Consider the following 20,154-nt stretch of genomic DNA (forward strand, 5'->3'; position numbering starts at 1 on the left):
TAGGTGTGTTCCAATAAAGTTTTATTTACCAAAACTGGCAACATGCCAGATTTAGCTTCCAGGTTCTAGTTTGCCAGCCCATTGTCTAAACTGATAGCAAAGGTGTACATCTGCCCATACTTAACATACTTGCGATACTGTAGAGGTATAACCAGGAAGGAATTGATTTATGCCATTACCTGTCCATTCATCAGACCAGTTTGCACAAACAGGACCCCTGAAAGTTTTAAACTTTAATATAACTGGCTCTTATATAGAGCTAAAATATGAGATAATGTGTGTGTGTGTGTGTTTAAAAGGAAAGGTGTGGGTGGAAGAGGAAGCCGATGAGTACAGGCTTACTATCCCTTAATCTTTAGTTGCAAGTGTTCAAAAAAATCCAAAAACTAACAGCTTTTTCAAAAGTTTATGGCAAATTTATTTGACAGCACACCTGCCCTAAACTGATGTTAGGCTGCTTTTTGGTCTTTTATATATTCCAATTAATATGAGTATTCCTACATCTCAGTGCAGAGGTAATAGTGTGTTTGTTTATAGGGAGTTGCTGCTGAAGGTATTATATATATGTACTATACTGCTTTTTTGAAATCTGAAATCCATCTGTTCTCTTATCTTTTAGGGAAGGGATGGTAAACTTGTGTGGTAACATTGAATAGGTGTAGATCTAAATCAGGGGTTGGCAAGACTATGGCCTGTGGACCAAATCCAGCACACTGCCTGTTTTTGTAAATAAAATTTTATTGACACACAAGCTTGTTTGCATATTGTCTATGGCTGTTTTCCAGTGACAAGGGCAGAATCAAGCAGTTATAACAGAGTCCATGTGGCTGCAAAGCCGAAAGTATTTGCTCTCCGGTCCTTTACAGAAAGTCTGCTGACACCTAATCTTGATTAAGCACATAAAGTTGGGCAAGTGTGAGCTGACTTTACTTGTTGTGTAATGGTGGGGGATTTAAAATTTGAGATGGAAAATTTCTATCTCATCGACAAAAATCACTGCCAGTAACAATTCCCACAGGACGCAGCTGCCTCAGATTTTGCCAATTAGTAACTTGTTTTGTGTCTTACATCAGTCTTCTCTTTCTTTGAACTCTGGGGACAGCTAAGCAGAACAGGAATGTATGATTCAGTTGATCTCATTCATCTATGAAGGAAAGACAAAGTTCACAGTAGGCTGCTCTGTGGGTGACAAGAGTAGACTGCTAGAATTATTAGAGCTCTATGGGAGCCTTTCTTGAGAAGGGTGGAGCTGCTACTAAAAATTATTCTTATTTCCCCCTTTCAGATTCTGAAGCGGGTTCCCAATAGTGTGCTGTGGCTGTTGCGTTTTCCAGCAGTAGGAGAACCTAATATCCAACAATATGCGCAAAACATGGGCCTTCCCCAGAACCGTATCATTTTTTCACCTGTTGCTCCTAAAGAGGAGCATGTCAGGAGAGGCCAGCTGGCTGATGTCTGCCTGGACACTCCGCTCTGTAATGGGCACACCACGGGGATGGATGTCCTCTGGGCAGGAACACCCATGGTAACTATGCCAGGTGAGTTGCTGATAAATCATAGGAATCTTCTTTGTCCTTTTTATTTTATTTTTTTAAAGTTTATTTTGAGAGAGAGAGGATGAGGGAGAGAGAATCCCAAGCAGGCTCCATGCTGTCAACATGAGCCTGATGCAAGGCTCGAACTCATGGACTGTGGGATCATGACCTGAGCTGAAATCAAGAGTCAGACACTTAACCAACTGAGCCACCCAGGCGCGCCCTTTCCTTGTTCTTTTTATTTATTTTTTATTTCCTTTTAACATATCTTTAGAAGTTTATTTCTTTTGAGAGAGAGCGCGAGTGGGGGCCAGTGGGCAGAGAGAGAGGGAGACGGAGAATCCCAAGCAGGTTTGTGCTGTCAGTGTAGAGCCTGATGCAGGGCTCGATCTCACAAAACCGTGAGATCATGACCTGAGCCGAAACTAAGAGCCAGACACTTAACTGACTGAGCCACCCAGGTGCCCCTTTTCCTTGTTGTTTTTAAAATCTCCCTGGGGAGACAATTTTAGGTGAAAATTTGTGTACTAGAAACAGCGTTTAGGGCAAGATGATAAATGAGCTTTGTTCACATCTAAGCACTTTGCTTCATTCTCCTCCTCTGTATTGTGTGGGTACTTAACATAAATAACAATAACTGCCGTTTACATTCTCAGACATGCAGTTTGTTCCCTTTTTTATTACAGGAGAGACACTTGCTTCTCGAGTTGCAGCTTCCCAGCTCACTTGTTTAGGTTGTCTTGAGCTTATTGCTAAAAATAGACAAGAATATGAAGACATAGCTGTGAAACTAGGAACGGATCTAGAATAGTAAGTAAACTTCTATGAACAAATTGCATGGTAAAGGAGATAGATGCAGAAAATTTAGAGGGAATATAGGCGTTAGGAAATGAAATCACTAAAGAAGGCTAATATGAAATAGGTGGATTAGTTGTACGATCTTTAGATGAGAGAACTTTCTAAACTTTCGTAAACACAGTGGCCAATAGGTTTTACTATGTAAAGGGTAAATGGCTGAATAAAAGTGAGTCAAGAAAATTAAAAGGCAGGCAACAGGGGGAAAAAATCTTTCGTTTCTGATGTCAAGTAATAGTAGCCTGGCTATAGAAAGACTGAAGAACATTTATATCTTAAATTCTTTAATAGGAAAGTAAATAAGGAAATGAGCAGACAAGTCACTGAAGTGGAAATACAAATGGTTAACAGGAAAAACGTTTCAGCCTCTGTAGAAGTATAGATATAACACTGTGTTATACCCAGTATTTGCCTACAAGATAAAATATTTTTAATATGATACCATTGAGGGAGCACTGAGGTGCTGGCTTTTTCATACATTTCATACAGTGAGTAAGTTGGTATAACCCTTCCTCGAAGATTTTAAGAGCGTTTTAAAAAAACAAAACAAAAACCAGACCTTTGACGCTAATAGGGCCAAATCTTCACTGTAGCATAAAGGGGGTGGGGGGAAGCATAACTTCAGTGCCCCAAGTGGGTGGGAATTAGAGGGGTGGTGCTTAGATAAGTGATGCTTTAGCCATACAATGAAGTAGTGTTTCTCTCTTAAATGAGGCTTTTCTTTGGGTGTTATGGGTAATTTTTTTCTTTGTGTTTTTCCGAGAAGTAGCATATTCTAGAGAAGTTTAAAAAAGCACCGTCTTTGAATTAGACTGCCTGGGTTTGAATCCATGCTCTCCCACTTACGAGCTTTGTGACTTTGGGCAATTTAGTCTCTGTGCCTTGGTTTTTCCATCTGCAAAATGGGGATGAAGGATAGTACCTACCTTGCAGAGACTTGAGGATTAAAAAAAGGCGTTCCATGTAACGCACTTACAAAAGTTCTTGGTAAGCATTCAAAAGATATGAAGCATTTATTTTCAAAAATTTTCTCTATTGAACATCATATACATCTAAGAAAAATGGTTGAAAATTTTGAATCCAGCCATTAAAAAAAGTAAGATAGGTGTTCTTCAGTCCAGAGATAACTATAGTAAATCTTGTAGTGTATTTAAAAAAAAAAAAATTTAGAGCTTAGTTGATTTCATACAATACTTTTTCCCAACATTCTGTTATAAAATTTTTCAATTTTATAGTAAACACTTCTCTACCTACTGCCTAGATTTTACCACTAACATCTTTGTATACTTAATCATGTATCTTCCCATCTATTTATTCCTCTATCCATCTAGCAGTCCATATTATTTGATTGATTTTGAAGTGAATTGCAGACATCCGTACTTCAGAATGGATATCGTTAACTAGAGTTTAGTTTTTTTTGAGGCAGAATTTATATACAGTGGAATATACAAATTTTAAATTTGAGTTTTGAGACATTCCTTTATAACCCAAACCCATGACAGTATATAGAACATTATCCTCACTGCAGCAAGTTCCCTCGTGTTCCTTGTTAGTTCATCCTCCACACCAACCCTCAGAGACTATTCCTGTTCTGATTTTTTCCCCCATCAAAACTTTGTTTTGCCTTATATAAATGAAACCGTACAGTTTGTACTCTGAATGTTTTCACTTACGGATAACAATTGTGAGGTTTATCCATGATGCTGGCTTATATCAGTACTTCATTCTTTTTTATTGCCGAATAGTATTTCATTGTATGGATGTACCATATCATTCTCCTGGTGACATACAGAACTTAGAAACATAAGCTAGAGCACTGACGTACTTTTATCTGGAAGGTAGCATTAATATGATTATGGTTGGGTTGAGGCCAACAGATAATGTGTAGGCATTGTACTAGTTCTGTCACAACAGACATTGAAATTTTTTTATTGCTTTTAAAAACGTATAGGAGTGGTCCAGCTTCTTGCTCTAGTAGTAATTGTCTCCACAGAAGAAGAATCTTGTGACACATTACATTTTTAGAAGAGGAGTAGAGAATTCTTTTCCCTTTTTCCCAGAAGAATTAATTGCTTTTTTTTTTTCCCCGTCTCTGAGCAGAACCATGGTCTTGGTGATATTCGTAACACTTTTTTAAATGTTTTTATTTATATATGCATTTTATTTATTTATTTATTTATTTATTTATTTATTTATTTAGAGACAGAATGTGCAAGTGGGGAAGGGACAGAGAGAGAGAGAGGGAGAGAGAATCCTAAGCAGATTCCACACTATCGGTGCAGAGCCTAGTGTGCGGCTCAAACTCATGAACCGTGAGATCATGACCTGAGCTGAAGTTAAGAGTTGGGTGCTTAACCGACTGAGCCACTCAGAAGCCCTGGAACACTTTTTTTTTTTTTAATATCGAAATAAGCAGTTCATATACAAGGGGGAAATGATGGCAGTAAATGTAGTACATTTCTTATCCCTTAGGGTATTTTTCTTATTAAGATATTCATAAATTGAATACTTCATATGTTTGTGCATTGGCTATTGTAAATGATGCTTCAGTGAACATCTTTGCATGGCCAGGTTTGCCTGTATCTCTGATTATTTCTTGTGAATAGATTTAAAAGTGTTCATGATATGTCAGAGGGTTATGGCCATTTAAGTTTCTTAACACACACATTGGTAAATCGCTTACCAAAAGGGTAAGCAGTGTACATTCTAACCAGTAATACATAGGAGTAGGCACGTGTCCTTGCCAATTCTTTATTTTATTTTATTTTTTGACGTTTATTTATTTTTGAGACAGAGCATGAACGGGGGAGGGTCAGAGAGAGGGAGACACAGAATCTGAAACAGGCTCCAGGCTCTGAGCTGTCAGCACAGAGCCCAACGCGGGGCTTGAACTCACGGACCGCGAGATCATGACCTGAGCCGAAGTCAGCCACTTAACCAACTGAGCTACCCCGGCGCCCCTATTTTAAAGATAGAAATGAGATGACGGGGGAAAGCATGGTGTCTCTTGCATATACTTCTTTAGGAATGAGCTGAGTATTTTCAGAGGACATGGAGGTAAACTTGATTGTAAGTGTTAGCATTATGTTAGTTGTGACCCTTTAATTTTTCAACCTTGAGGTCAGGGTGGCCAATCAGGAGAGAAAATTGTGTGAAGTTCAGTCATGTATTTTACCACAGAGGTAACTAGGTATTTATGAGAGCTAGTTCTGAGTTTCTGCTCTGATTTTAAAACTTGGTTCTTTTTGTTTTCTTACCTAGCCTGAAGAAAATCCGTGGCAAAGTCTGGAAGCAGAGAATATCTAGCCCTCTGTTCAACACCAAACAATACACAATGGAACTAGAGCGGCTCTATCTACAGATGTGGGAGCATTATGCAGCTGGCAACAAACCTGATCACATGATTAAGCCTGTTGAAGTCACTGAGTCGGCCTAAATAAAGACTGTGTGAACAGGAGATTACCCCTGTACCTGAGCCTCAACTTTCCAGGGAAAGGGAACTAGAGAACGTACTTTTTACTTACTGTACAGTATCATGTTGCAGATGGGTGACAAATGATCATAGAATAGCACAGCCAGACTTGCTTCCTGCATGATAGGGAGAGACACGAGATGGGAAACTGCTGTCCCACAAGGAATCTCCACAGAATTTTGCAGCAATCAGGTGGTGCGTAGGTCTGGAAGGTCTGCTCTCCTTTGGTCTTCCATGGGATGGTTAGTGTGGAGGGGAGATGGAGATTGTCCAGCCGTTTTGTGATTCCATGGATTGATCAAGTCTTCTGAATTAATTTTTTCTTTATATTTTGGGTATTGGAGCTTTTAAAAATGTTTGGTTTCAGGTATTTTTATTCACGTGAAGTGTATATGATTCTCTTGAGATAAGGTTTTAAGCTAAAATGTTGCCCCTTGTTTTAGTTTCTGAACTCTACAGATTAACGGGGACTTTGCTGGTGTAGTCTTTTTATAGGTTTTATAAACCACTTGAGCCTATATCAGTCATTTTAGTGTCTGACCTAATGTTTGGAACTATCAGTGCTTTGTTGGTTTAGATGATGACTTAAACATTTTGTTTTTCTGGTCCGTTTCCCATTTCCTTCTCTTCCCTTCCCCCACTTTAAAATTTCTCCTGTAACTCAGCTGACGAAACGAAGTCTGATTTTAAACATCCCAGAGTGTTTCTCTTAAACACGTCATCTGGTGCCAAATGAAAATTCTTAGGAGTGATAATTATGCAGGGCGTAGTTGTGGTACTGCCATTGATGATGATATAGATTTTTTGGGCCTAGTTTTGACCTATTTCACCAGTGTTTTACCTTTGACTGCCCCTCTATGCTGCTTCCAAAAGTGATAGTGTGTGATAAGATTTTTACCTTCCTTTCTCAAGTTTGTTTTTTTAAGTGAGTCCTGTTCTTCCTATTTCTTTCAGCAGAAATGAAATCCCAGGTAAGTATAAGTATTCGCATATTTGATCAGTAAGTCACAGTTATCTTCAGTACATTGAATAATGTTCATCAGAAAACATAGGTAAAAAGCTGAAGGACCAGCTGTGTAAATGAGTAATTATTTTTCAGACCTTCTAGGGTATTATATAATAACTGTCTTCTGGACTTGAAGTCTGTACGGATCAGCCTCAGTGGTAGCAAACTGCACTGCTACTTGGTTTGGAGTACAAATTAGACTTTAGCCCTCCTGGAGCTTGAGTTCTTGGTATTAAAAACCATAGGAATAAAATTATTGAATTTCAGCAAAGGATCGAGGGCTTGAGGCTTAAACAAGCCAACATATGAATATATGTTTTGTGTTGCTGTACTGTACTTATGCTATCCAGTAACAGATAATTTTTGTCTGCTAGTAGTGTTCTAGATTATAATGTCTTTCCAAAGCGCTGAGGCAGTGCACCTATTCTGTAGTTGCAGCTGATGCCTGAATGTATCCTAGTTGACAAATTATTGATTAATAAGAACTTGAATTTCTGAAAGATTCTTACTGTTAACCAAAATCTGAGCAAGGAGTCTCCGATGTAATTCTTGCCAGAATTACATGGTAATGAACTGTGTGTACCTTCTAACAATGTAAATCAAGAAACATCAGTTTAGGGATTTAATTTATTTTTTACCCGATTGAACTGTCAGTTAAAGGTTGCCAGCATGGTTGCAGGATAAACTGATGTTTGAAATTCACCAAACTACTTCATGTGGAATAGGATAATATACTTCCAGTGCCCTCAAGGCTGTGGCCTTACAGCCATTTTACATAGCACATCATTCCTCCTATAGGGATGAACTTTTTCCTGGCACGAAAAGTAGCCGCTCTGGTTGAAGCTTTGCTTATTGTAATAGGCTTTTGTTTCCAGGTAACATGTCTGTGGAAGACCTAATTCTGAATAGAGATATAGATATTATTGGAAACTAATTGTTTTTTCTATTATACTCCGCTTTATCAAAAAAGTAAACATTTAAATTGTGCTACAGAAATCCAGATGTTGTCTTGCGATCCTTAAACAATAAATGAATGATTTGCCCTTACTGTGGCTGATGTATTTTGTGTTCTGTTAAATTGAGCATTGGACAGAATAATTGGGTCATCCAGTGATGAAGCTTACATGTGAACAGCTGCAAACAACAAAAGGACCAGATTTCCCTAGTGTAGCTGCAATATTAAGAGTTAGTTTTCTCAGGTGTGGTAGAGGGGGTGGGGTTGGTTTATGACCCGTTACAATGAGGACAGAGCCTGTAACTCCCAGCACACCCATTCATGTTTTTTTTGTTGTTGTTTTGCTTACGACTGCTCTGGCTTCTGTAGTCTTACTCTTTGTGTGGGCCATTCATTCATGCTCGGTATTTGAACTTAGCCACAGGTATGAGGGAGGATATCGGTGCATCAGGGACCAAAGCAGGCTGTTTAGCTGCCCATTTTCTCAGAGATAATAAATGGGGAAATTTTTTTCAATAAAATTTCAGGGGCACCTGGCTGGCTCAGTTGGTAGAGCATGTGACTCTTGATCTTGGGGTCGTGCATTCAAGCCTCAGGTTGGGCATAGTGTTTACATTAAAAATGAATAAATTTCAGCTGATTTATGCCACCCCCCCCCCTTTTCTGTGGGTTGTGACTCTCAAAGCCCTAAATGGTCTGGTGTGTGTTTCCTAAGAGGTGGTGGGGGCAGAAAGGTGTCCAGTAGCCTACTCATAAACATTCTTACCCCTACCTTCTTCTGTGTGTTTTGAATCTGCCTGGGTTATTTTCAGTCTACTTTAGTTTCTCCTGCCTTCAGTCTAAAGGAGTTGTGTGTCCTGAATGAGCTTGTGTAACATGATTTGATTCCAGTCCTAACCCACTTTTTACTTGAAGCACATGCCTCTTCATAGTAACTACAGCTAACATTCTGGTTCTTTGCCCAAACTTCTAAGGGACACATTTATGTAACCCCCATTTTTTTTTTTATAGACGAGGCTTGTAGAGGTAAACTTGCAAGTTTGTTGTAGAGTTAGGGTTCTAATGATAAACCCCTTGTCACTTGTTCCCCATCCATTCAGAATACCTTTATACATGTAGGCAGTTTAGTGCTTAAGAGTTTGGATTTTGGAACCAGGGCTGCTGGAGTTTGAATCCCAGGTCTGCCACTCTCTAGCCAGGGGATCCCTGTAAAAGGAGTGCTGACACTGCCTATTTTTAAGGTGTCTTAAGCATTAAACCCATATAGAACACTTGGAACAGTGCCCAGCATGAAATCAATATTAATATATCTTTAAACGCAAGGAGGTTTTATTTGTATTCTGTTGGTTAAATGCTTAAATTCTGAAATGTATGGGTGTCCGCCAGAGAAATGGGCACCATCCAGAAAGCGTTTACTTGCCCAGTTTATGTTTTTCTCGGTGTGTTTGGAGCAAGTGCCAAAAAGCCTGAAGTAACCAATCCCTCTATCTTCAGGGTTTGGAGGGTTCTGGAAACAAACGTCACCGTTCGGTGTTGCCAGGCACTGTTGGATTAATGCCTTGCTCTTATCTAGGGGTCTAGGTGGCCTTCCCCCGTTTTCCTCCTAGCTCAGAGTAGTTTGGAGGGTGGGCAAACAGGCTTAGAGGTTTGGGCGATGCAAGCAAGGAGCTGGGGCTTGCTTATCCAAGTTCTCACAGATGAAACTTCTGTGGGAATATTCAGCCCAGTTCTCCCGGGTCACCCAAAAAGCTCATTTTAGGGATCGGCAAACTACAGAAACGGGCTCCGGGACCTGAACTCTGCACGAAATGGCACTTTCATGACAAAACAAGTGGCACCCGTGGAAGTGATAGACCTGACTCCGGAAGCACTGCCTCTGGGCGCCAAATTTGAGTTCATAGCCACGAAGTTCAAATTTGCCGCGTGACCGCACTGTGATAGGTGGGTACAGGGAGGAGCTCAACACGTCAGTTTCCCACTTCCCGCGGAGCGTGCCTGAGCCTATAAAAAGTCTTGCGCCTGGCTTCTCAGTTGCTCCGGAGTTCCCACGCCATCCACTACTAGTTGGAGGTGAGCAACAATCAGCTTCACCAGAGGCGGCTGTAGCAGGTAGGTGGCTTGGTGGGGCTGAGGTGGGTACTGAAGCGGGAACGATCTTGCAGCTCATCCTAGCTGAGGAGAGCTTAATTAAAACCAGGACCGCCATATGCCCTGGATACTGTCCATGAACCTTGGGACTGAGATTAGGGCAAAATATGTTGTCTGTTTCCACTTTTAAAAAAGGCTTTTGGAAGAAGCGATTTTAAGCCTTGTTATACTGTGCTAAAGCGAAGATGAGGAACGGGGGGCCTGAGGGATCCCAGTGGGGGCCCGAGGGAGAAGTGGCTTGGGGGAGGTGGCCTGCGATTGTACAGGGGAACAATTGTTGCGGAGGAGCGCCTAGGCCTGAGAATGGTTGGCTGGGTGAGACTGGGGTGTGGAGGTGGGGGAGGTGGCGTGCTGGCTAGGGCATCGGGGCATTCGATGCCTCATCAGGGAAGGCAGGCTGAGGTCAGAGCAGGGGGTAGAAATGGGGGCAAATGGAGGGTGGGTAGGAGTGTGTGTGTGGGGAGGGTCAATGCCTGATCTGCTAGCGGCGGCGAGTGGGGTGTAAGGGAGATTTTGAGGCCCAGTTGGTGTAAGACCTGGGGACAGGAGGGGCTGGAGGCGCGGGTGAGTGGAGGTTTTGAGGCTTGAATGGTGCAAGCCTGGCTGGGTGTGGAAGGGGGAAGGGGTCTGAGCCTGTAAGACCTGGGAGTAAGGTGTCGAGGACTGGTTGGTGCAAGACTGGCAGTAGCGGGGAGGGGTCCGGGCTTTTTGCTGCAAGACCTGGGGCTGGGGGGAGGGCGGATGAGTGGAGGCCTTGATGCCTAATTGGTGCAAGATTGGCGGGGGGGGGGGGCAGGGGGGGGTGGTGGTGGCAGAGTCTGGGCCTGTTGCTGCAAAACCTCCTGGGGCTGAGGGGGGAGGCTGGGCGGGTGAATGGAGGCATTGATGCCTCATTGCTGCAAGATTGGCGGGAGGGGGGAGGGGTCTTGGCAGGTTGCTGCAAGACCTTGGGGTTGAGGGGGCTGGGCGGGTGAGTGGAGGCGTCCATGCCTCATTGGTGCAAGATTGCCGAGGAGGGGGGGAGGGGTATGGGCTTGATGCTGCAAGACCTCCTGGGATTGAGTGGGGGGGGGTGAGTGGGTGAGTGGAGGCCTTGATGCCTGATTGGTGCAAAATTGGCGGGAGGGGGGAGGAGTCTGGGCCTGTTGCTGCAAGACCTCTTGGGGCTGAGGGGGCAGGCTGGGCGGGTGAGTGGAGGCTTGATGCCTCATTGCTGCAAGATTGGCGGGAGGGGGGAGGAGTCTGGGCCTGTTGCAAGACCTCCTGGGATTGAGGGGGGGGGTGAGTGGGTGAGTGGAGGTCTTGATGCCTGATTGGTGCGAGATTGGCGGGAGCGGGGAGGGGTCTTGGCGGGTTGCAAAACCTCTTGGGGTTGAGGGGGGGTGAGTGGGTGAGTGGAGGCCTTGATGCCTGATTGGTGCAAGATTGGCGGGAGGGGGAAGGAGTCTGGGCCTGTTGCAAGACCTCCTGGGATTGAGTGGGGGGGTGAGTGGGGGAGTGGAGGCCTTGATGCCTGATTGGTGCAAGATTGGCGGGAGGGGGGAGGAGTCTGGGCCTGTTGCTGCAAGACCTCCTGTGGCTGAGGGGGCAGGCTGGGCAGGTGAGTGGAGGCATTGATGCCTCATTGCTGCAAGATTGGCGGGAGGGGGGAGGAGTCTGGGCCTGTTGCAAGACCTCCTGGGATTGAGGGGGTGGTGAGTGGAGGCCTTGATGCCTGATTGGTGCAAGATTGGCGGGAGGGGGGAGGAGTCTGGGCCTGTTGCTGCAAGACCTCTTGGGGCTGAGGGGGCAGGCTGGGCGGGTGAGTAGAGGCATTGATGCCTCATTGCTGCAAGATTGGCGGGAGGGGGGAGGAGTCTGGGCCTGTTGCAAGACCTCCTGGGATTGAGTGTGGGGGAGGTGAGTGGGGGAGTGGAGGCCTTGATGCCTGATTGGTGCAAGATTGGCGGGAGGGGGGAGGAGTCTGGGCCTGTTGCAAGACCTCCTGGGATTGAGTGTGGGGGGGGATGAGTGGGGGAGTGGAGGCCTTGATGCCTGATTGGTGCAAGATTGGCGGGAGGGGGGAGGAGTCTGGACCTGTTGCTGCAAGACCTCCTGGGGCTGAGGGGGGAGGCTGGACGAGTGAGTGGAGGCATTGATGCCTTATTGCTGCAAGATTGGCGGGAGGGGGGAGGGGTCTTGGCGGGTTGCTGCAAGACGTCCTGGGATTGAGAGCGGGTAAGGCATGGTGGAGTGGGGGGAACGAGTGGAGGTGTCAAGGTCTGATTGGTGCAAGACCGGCTGGGGGCAGAAGTGTTGGGGGAGGGGTCTGGGCTTGGTGTAAGAGCTGGGGGTGGGGAGGTGGAGGCGGGTTGGGGGCTGGTGGAGATGTTGATCTGATTGGTATAAGACTGGCGGGGAGGTGGAAGTGTTGGAGGAGTCTGGGCTTGTTGGTGTAAGACTTGAGGTTGGGCGGAATGTGGGGGTGGGGGCTAGTGGAGGTGTCCGGATCTGATTGGTGTAAGACTGGTGGGGGGGGCGGAAGTGTTGCGGGAGGGGTCTGGGCCTGTTGGTGTAAGACCTCTTGGGGTTGAGAGGGGGAGTGGGGATGGAAGACGGGAGTGGAGATACCGAACTCTGGTGTGAGGCTGGCTGGGGGTGGGAGGGGGGAGGAGCCTAGACCACCTGGGGATGAGAAGGGGGGAGTAGGAGGTGGAGGTAGTGGTGAGTGGAGGTTTTGGGAGGTTTGAGGGCCATATTGGCACAAGACAGGTTGAGGCAGAAAGTGAGAATAGGGGGATAAGGGCATTGGGGGAAGGTGTAGAGCATTTGAGGGTGAGGGTGACCTGATCCGTGTAAGACCAGTGGAAGGTGGGGTACAGTAAGGGGGTAGAGAGGGTAGAGGTTGGATAGAGGTTTGTGTGGGGTGTGATGGCCTGGTCTGTGTACGACTGGCTGGGAATAGGAGTAGAGAGGCGGAGGGATGGAAGAGCATGGAGGGGTTGAAGCCTGATAGGTTCTTCTTGGGGCATGAGGCAGGAGTAGGGAGAGTGCAGGTATGGGGAGAGTGGCTGGCCAGTTGGGATGTGGGGAGTGGGAATCCCTTTGAGGGAAGATCTCACTGGGCCAGGGACTGAATAGGAGTTAGTGCATGAGGGAGAAAATGTATCCTGGGGCTAATGAATGAATGATTGTCCTTTATAATGTGGGGGTTGAGGTAACTTAACATCAGAGGCTGGCATGTGCTTTGGGCTTTCTGAGTGATCTGCAAAAGAACCTTGGTGGGACAGGGTTCTTCTCTGATGGGGGGTGGGGTGGTATACCTTGTCTCTAGTTTTCTCCATCCAGGAAAAGTCTGCAACAAATTTAAATACATCTCATTTCACAGAGCAAAGTTTTGGCTTTAAAGTAGGGTGAATAAGCTGCTCGAAGATAAATGCAGAATGTAGAAATGTTTGTTCTGGGTTTTCGTTTTCTTTAAAAAGTATGTTTTTGTCTTGACTGTAGACATGGACATGTTGGAAGAAGTACCTGGCCAATCTAAGATTGAAGAAGATGATTGGTGAGACTGGAAAAATTTTCTTTTTAGTCCTGCTGTGTTGGCAAAATGATTTTCTCAAAAAGTATATGTTTCTTTCATTTAGAGTCTGCAGGGTGTATAATTTGGTTAGTCATAAAAGGAGAATTGTGAAAAGGGGCCTTCGAATCATATGAGTCCAGCCTCTTACTCGATGTATGAATCCTCTATATAACACCTCTGTTAGTGGCTAGGAGCATACTCCTCCATGAAGCAACACAGCGCGTTGTTGAATATGCATAATTCCTAGAAAGTTCTTCATTCTAATGATTTTCAAATAAACATTTGAACGTAGATGTTAAAATTTATTCCACTTTTCATTATATTGCTTATATTTAAAGAAATGAAAATTTTAATGAGATACCATTTTTCATATACCAGATTGGCAGAGATTTAAAAAAAGTGATAATAACTGGAGTTGGCAAATTTGTCGGTGAACGGGCAATTTCATATAGCCATTGTGAGAATATAAATTGGTGCAACTTTTAACTGCCCATGTTCTTTGACCTAGTAATTCCACTACTAGGACATTTTCTTTCCACGTTAGTACAATTTTATCTTATTTAATATATTAAATTATATATTAACTAATTTAACATATTAAATAAAATTGTACACATACACACACCCATATACTTAAGTGCATAAACGTGGTTATATCCTACATTCTTTTTGTGTAGTTCACTCTTACTGTTTCTTGACTCCTTTTCCCCTTCTCCCATGTCCCTTCTCCCTATAACTCACGTTTATTTAATTGTACACAGACATACAAAGGCTGGTTTGGTCTTTGTTGAGTTCTGTGGAAGAAGGATGTATGACTTAATCTTAGCATACAGAGAAGTACAAGGATGTTCGCAGCACTGTTTGTATTAACACAAATTGGAAAGAGTTTAAATGACCTAAGGGTGTAGTTGAATAAATTATGGTTCCTCCAAAAAATGTGCAAAAGAACTACATGTACTCCTAATGGAGAGATTTCTAAGATACATAATGTGAAAAACTGTAAGCCATAGAACAATCCATATAGAATAATATTTATTTTATTTTTTTTAATTTTTTTTCAATGTTTATTTATTTTTGGGACAGAGAGAGACAGAGCATGAACAGGGGAGGGGCAGAGAGAGAGGGAGACACAGAATCGGAAACAGGCTCCAGGCTCTGAGCCATCAGCCCAGAGCCCGACGCGGGGCTGGAACTCACGGACCGCGAGATCGTGACCTGGCTGAAGTTGGACGCTTAACCGACTGCGCCACCCAGGCGCCCCAAGAATAATATTTATTTTAAAAGATGTGTGCACTTGCCTTGTGCTGGTGTTTATGTTTAAGAACTTTCCAGAAGAATAAATAAGACACACTGTTTGTTCCTGGGGAGTGGGACTCTTGGAGGAATCTGGGACAAAGTGTTCCTCTTCCTCACTCCTGTTTCAGTGTTCTTTATCACTCACAAAAGTATTTGGTAAGCATTATAACGTGATTGTCATTAAAATGGAAGGGGGGATTAGAAAACAATGCAGCAAATACACATTGGAAAATACACATCTTAAAAAGTAATGAAAAGAACTGTGAATTCAATGTTATTTTCCTATTAAGTAGCAAATGAGAAATATTTAATCCTGTTACTGTAATGTTGCTGAACTATGTGCTGATCTAAACCTTTGGAAAGGATTATAAAACTATAAAATTGGTTGTACTTTTGATTAATTTGACTTTGGGAAATCAACTTTAGGAAGATGCAATTTATAAAAGGAATTAAATACACAAAGATCCTTGTAGAAGCATTCAATTAAAGAAAAGATGTGTGTTATCAAGAATACACCAGGTAAAATTCTAGCTCTTTGTAGGACCCTCAGTCACTTGACCCAAATAGTGCCCAAGGGCAGATGGTTGGCATTAGTTCTCCTGAGAAATAAACAGGCAGTCTGGTTTATTAGTCAGCCCCTTGCAAATTCGGTTAACAGGGTCATTGCTCTAGCTTTTGATGAAGAATTGACAGACCTGAGTTCTTGAACCTACAGATGTGAAGGCTGGATCCTGGACTTCTGGTTGGAGATTGCTTTTGAGGCTGGACAATGACTGACCAGTCTCTCCACCCACCCTCGCTGTGTGTCGAGACTATTACATTTCACTATCTGGGCACTGTATTTTCTTTAATGCAGACAACATTGTTAGTTTTTTGTGTGTTTGCTCCTACTTTGGGCTGACTCTGTACCTTGCATAACCTTCAACATAAGGTTCACATAAATGGGTGTGTGTACATAGTTTTTTAAATAGAGAAGATTATTCCTTCGTGAGATCTCCTAGGCAAAGTCTTTTAAAAACGAGGTTCCATAGGGGTGTGGGTGGGGGGATGTACAACAGTGAAAGGGATCCTTGCAACCACTTTTTGAGATTCATTCATTCTTTTATTCAGCCAAATAGTTGAGTCCTGACTATACTGAACAGTGTGTAACAGGTATGTGTCCAAATCCTTGCAATGGTTTACTCTCTGGAATGGGAGATAGAAACATGTAAACAGGCAATTCCAGTATAGCGTGATAAATGCTGTGATGGGGGACAAGTTCATGATCCTGCAGGAGGGCAGACATTATCTTGTTGAATTTTCGCAGTAGCCCTATGAGGCAAGGGGTTGTTTGACAGCTGAGGCCCAAGAGCTTTATTTACAGAAGTCTGGGTAAGAAGTGATGGTGGCTCAGGGTGGGGTGGTAATAGTAGAGTTGGAGAGATTGGAATGAACATAGGGTATGTGGTAGTTTATCAATTCTGAGAGTTTTTTCTACAGTTTTGAAATTGGGATGCATCCAAAGTACAAGGGAGGGTTTGGCCAGAGATAGTGATAGTGGTAGGAACATTGAGTTCATCGTTAACAATAGAGAATCGGGTGTAATTACAGATAGGACGATAGACTCATTGGTGGGAGGACAAGGCAATTCCTGTCTGATTGCTTCTATTTTCCCAGTGACTTATGAGAGAAGGTCATTAATAGAGTGGAGGAGGTTCTGGCAGTTTGAAGGCAGAAGTGCTACAGAAATCCATAATGCAAGGGGTGAGGGACCGGTTTTCATTGATCACTCAAAGCCCAATTCGTAATCTCTGATGGCCACTGACTGTTGCTTTTTAGCCCAGGATTCTTTGTTAATACTACAACAACAGGGGCACCTGGGTGGCTCCGTTGGTTACGCGTCTGACTTTGGCTCAGGTCACGATCTCACAGTTCATGAGTTCAAGCCCCGCGTTGGGCTCTGACAACTTAGAGCCTGGAGTCTGCTTCAGATTCTGTCTGTCTGTCTCTCTCTCAAAAAATAAGTAGACGTTAAAAAAAATTTTTTTTTAATACTACAACAAGATAGACGGGGAGAAATACCATATTTTATTAAATTTTTTTTTGAAGTTTATTTTGAGAGAGAGGGAGCAGGGAGGAGCAGAGAGAGAGAGAATCCTAAGCAGGCTCTGCACTGTCAGTGTGGAGCCCAAAGCGGTGCTCAAACTCACAAACTGAGATCTGAGCTGAGGTCAGATGCTTAACCAACTGAGCCACCCAGGTGCCCTGGATCCTTTGAAGTTTTTGAAGGTTTTTGTTTAATGCATCTTCAAAGCTTCTAATGTGATTTCTTAGCCCTTTCATGACAGGGTTCTGGTTAAGCCAACTGGCTTTTCCAAGGTGCATCTATTCTGCTTTGAAACACTGTCTAGGAACTTGTACTCCTGGTGGCAGATTATACTTGGAAAAGGTATCTAACAAAATTTGTCTCCTTTTTGACCACCTGTTTTCTTCTTAGCACTTTCTTCAGACTGCTTTTCCTGTCGGTTACCATCCCCCGTGGAATTCGATGATTTGTCTTCAGGGATTAGAGTGGGGTTCTCTGTCATGTAACTTGTGGCATGTTTTCGATCCCTTCTTTCTTTTGTCTGACCCCTAATTGTGTGTTGTGTGTAACACAAAAGTATGTAAGAACAGAGTTGAAGCACGAATCACGTTTGAGTTTATATGTAGTGCTGTTTGTCGATAATAGGTTTCAAGAGAAACAAGGTCACGTTTTGGCCCATACCTGGGAAACCTTTTACTCAGCAAGAGTTTTCTTTACTAATATAAAAAAAATTTTTTTGAGGCCTAGTGATTGATAAATGAATAGGAAATTGAACCAAGGGTGTTGAGCCAGCATGTGTCTTGGAAGACTGAAAAACTTATGTAATCAGTCCCAACAGTCAACCTCAAGGCTAAAACAAAAGCCCTCAAGAAGTGGTGGTTAAGCTTGGGAAAAAAAATAGTTACAGAGAGTGAGGGAGACAAACCATAAGAGACTCTTAAATGCAAAGAACAAACTGAGGGTTGATGGGGGGATGGGGGAGAAGGGAAAACGGGTGATGGGGACTGAGGAGGGCACTTGTGGGGACGAGCACTGGGTGTTGTATGGAAGCGATGAACCACAGGAATCTACCCCCCAAACCAAGGGCACACATTACACACTGTGTGTTAGCCAATGTGATAATATATTTAAAAGAATTAAAAAAAAAAAGAAATGGTTAAGCTTAACTTTTTCTGTGGAAACCCTTATAACTATCATGGCCCTTTTGGTTTTCTCTGTGTCACAACAACTAATAAGATTACCTGTGATCAGGTCCTAGAATGTAGCCTGGCTCCAGCACCAAAGTGATGTTTTATTGCAGGTGGATTGTGGATGAATGTCATGGAGGGATGTCCGGTCAGCTGCTGTCTGGAGAACTGAAGGATCTCAAGCCAGAACATACTTTGGCGTCGACTCAGGCATTACTGTGCAGCTGTAATGTGCCAGGCAGCCTGCCACGGGAGGGGTGAGAGGGGAGGTGTGGGTAGGTGGGATGAGTGTTGGGGCCTCTGGCACATTATTGGGGGGTAGAGAAGCGAGAGGCCCCAACATCATGGTTCCCTGCAGAGAGCAGTTGCAGCCTTGAAATCACCCTTTGTTTGCTCCCCAAGAGCCAAAGCATAAGAGACTCTTAAAAAACTGAGAACAAACTGAGGGTTGATGGGGAGTGCGAGGGAGGGGAGGGTGGGTGATGAGTATTGAAGAGGGCATCTTTTGGGTTGAGCACTGGGTGTTGTATGGAAACCAATTTGACAATAAATTTCATATATTAAAAAAAAAAAAAAGGTGGCCATCAGCCTTATCCACTTACCTAGATAGCAATCCCAATAAGTAGGCCCTCTTCAAGCACTAAAGCCCCAAAAGATGTCCTCCTTGCTCTTTTTTCCTTCTGATGTTTATTTGTAATCTCTTCATCCTCGAGTCCTTTCACCCATGGCCCCCTTTCTCAGAATTCACTTTTGTATCCTTATTTTTTTTATTTTTTTTCACATCTTTAAATAGAAATCACTTGGCAGAAAATGGGCTTCTCGTAGGCAGCTAATGGTGCTCAGCTAACATTCTTCCCCTATCTTTGATTCTGTGGTTAAAGGCTAAGCAGCCTGTTGCTTCTCATTTTTCTTCACCCCCCCCCCCCCGCTGTGATCCTGATTTCATAAGCCCTTAAAACCTTTTTGCCTCTCAGGAACTAGAAGCTCTGATTTGTGGTTCTCTCCATTTGAGGTTTTGGCCATGTGGTTATGTATGATGAGGAGTAGCCTGCCTTTATAACCGCGTGTATTTTCTTTTTTGCAGCTGCATCATTATTGTGGACTCAGACAGCGACGAAGAATTGGAGCCCTGTAAGTAGAGTCCACTTGAAGCAGTAATTTCTGTTTCCAGGTGTAACTTAGACATGCCTTTGTAGAGATGACTGAACTGATTTGGGACATTTGGGGTGAGCTGGTCTTGGACTTGTCCCCACCAGGGCTCGCTCCAGATGGGTCAAATGAAGATTATTTCCCTGCTGTTAGGAGCAGGGACAGTTCTCTGTGCTGCTTTTCCAGTTTGCTTCCTTGACCTTTTTTCTTTAGGTGTCCTTACTTTTATTTCCTCTCTATCTCCCATGAGGAGATATGAGTCTCCCATCCATTTTAACCAGCCCTAACTCCTGGAGTTTGGTTTTAGGGAGTTAAAGATATGGGGTGACCACATTTTTATCATGCTTCAGATGCTTCCTGACACCCTCTTTCTTTCTTTGATTTAGTTGTGACCAAAAAGAAGCAGCAGAAACAGAACATTAGGTGAGTAGGAAAAGGAGTGAAATTTAACATTTTTTTGAGGAATGATGCTGTGGGTAAGAAGATTTAAGAATAAACTTCACATGTCCTCTCAATACTGTGTTCAGGGTCACAGTGCGTCTTTGATCTCACCACCCGGTTGAATCTTAGATTCTTCATGCCAGGCCCATTATCTAATTGGTTAGTTTCTCCCTCAGCATGTCTATGTGATCTGCCCCCTCACTTTCAGTTGCCACTACACAGGCCCTTACCTGGTGAAGGGGTGTTGCCCAGGTGCCAGACTATAGGAGGTGATAGAAGAATATTACTGGAATAAATCCAAAATAGGATGCTTAGACAACAGAGGTTTCCACATTGACCACTTGAATGAACTGTAGTGGATTTACTGAAGTATGATTTTCATACAGCAAAAATCACACGTTTAGGTGTATAGTGTGATGAAATTTGATAACGTGTATGGTAGTATAAACATTACCACAATCAGAGGTTCAGGATATTTTTGTCACT

The 20,154-nt window shown here is 43.5% G+C and overlaps 1 protein-coding gene across 3 annotated transcripts in view; it reads left to right on the forward strand.

The window, feature by feature from the left end:
- OGT (O-linked N-acetylglucosamine (GlcNAc) transferase) overlaps window positions 1–7,915 on the forward strand; it is a 36,414-nt gene extending 28,499 nt beyond the window's left edge. For all 3 annotated transcript variants that reach the window (XM_030306277.2, XM_030306278.1, XM_032592212.1), the window contains 3 exons: window positions 1,286–1,538; window positions 2,222–2,345; window positions 5,652–7,915. In XM_030306277.2, the coding sequence (XP_030162137.1) occupies window positions 1,286–1,538; window positions 2,222–2,345; window positions 5,652–5,826 (552 nt within the window). In that variant the 3' untranslated portion in view covers window positions 5,827–7,915. The remainder of the gene's footprint in view (window positions 1–1,285; window positions 1,539–2,221; window positions 2,346–5,651) is intronic.
- Window positions 7,916–20,154: the final 12,239 nt, after the last annotated feature.

The sequence above is a fragment of the Lynx canadensis genome, chromosome X (genome assembly GCF_007474595.2).
Source record: "Lynx canadensis isolate LIC74 chromosome X, mLynCan4.pri.v2, whole genome shotgun sequence".
Taxonomy (NCBI): Eukaryota; Metazoa; Chordata; class Mammalia; order Carnivora; family Felidae; genus Lynx; species Lynx canadensis.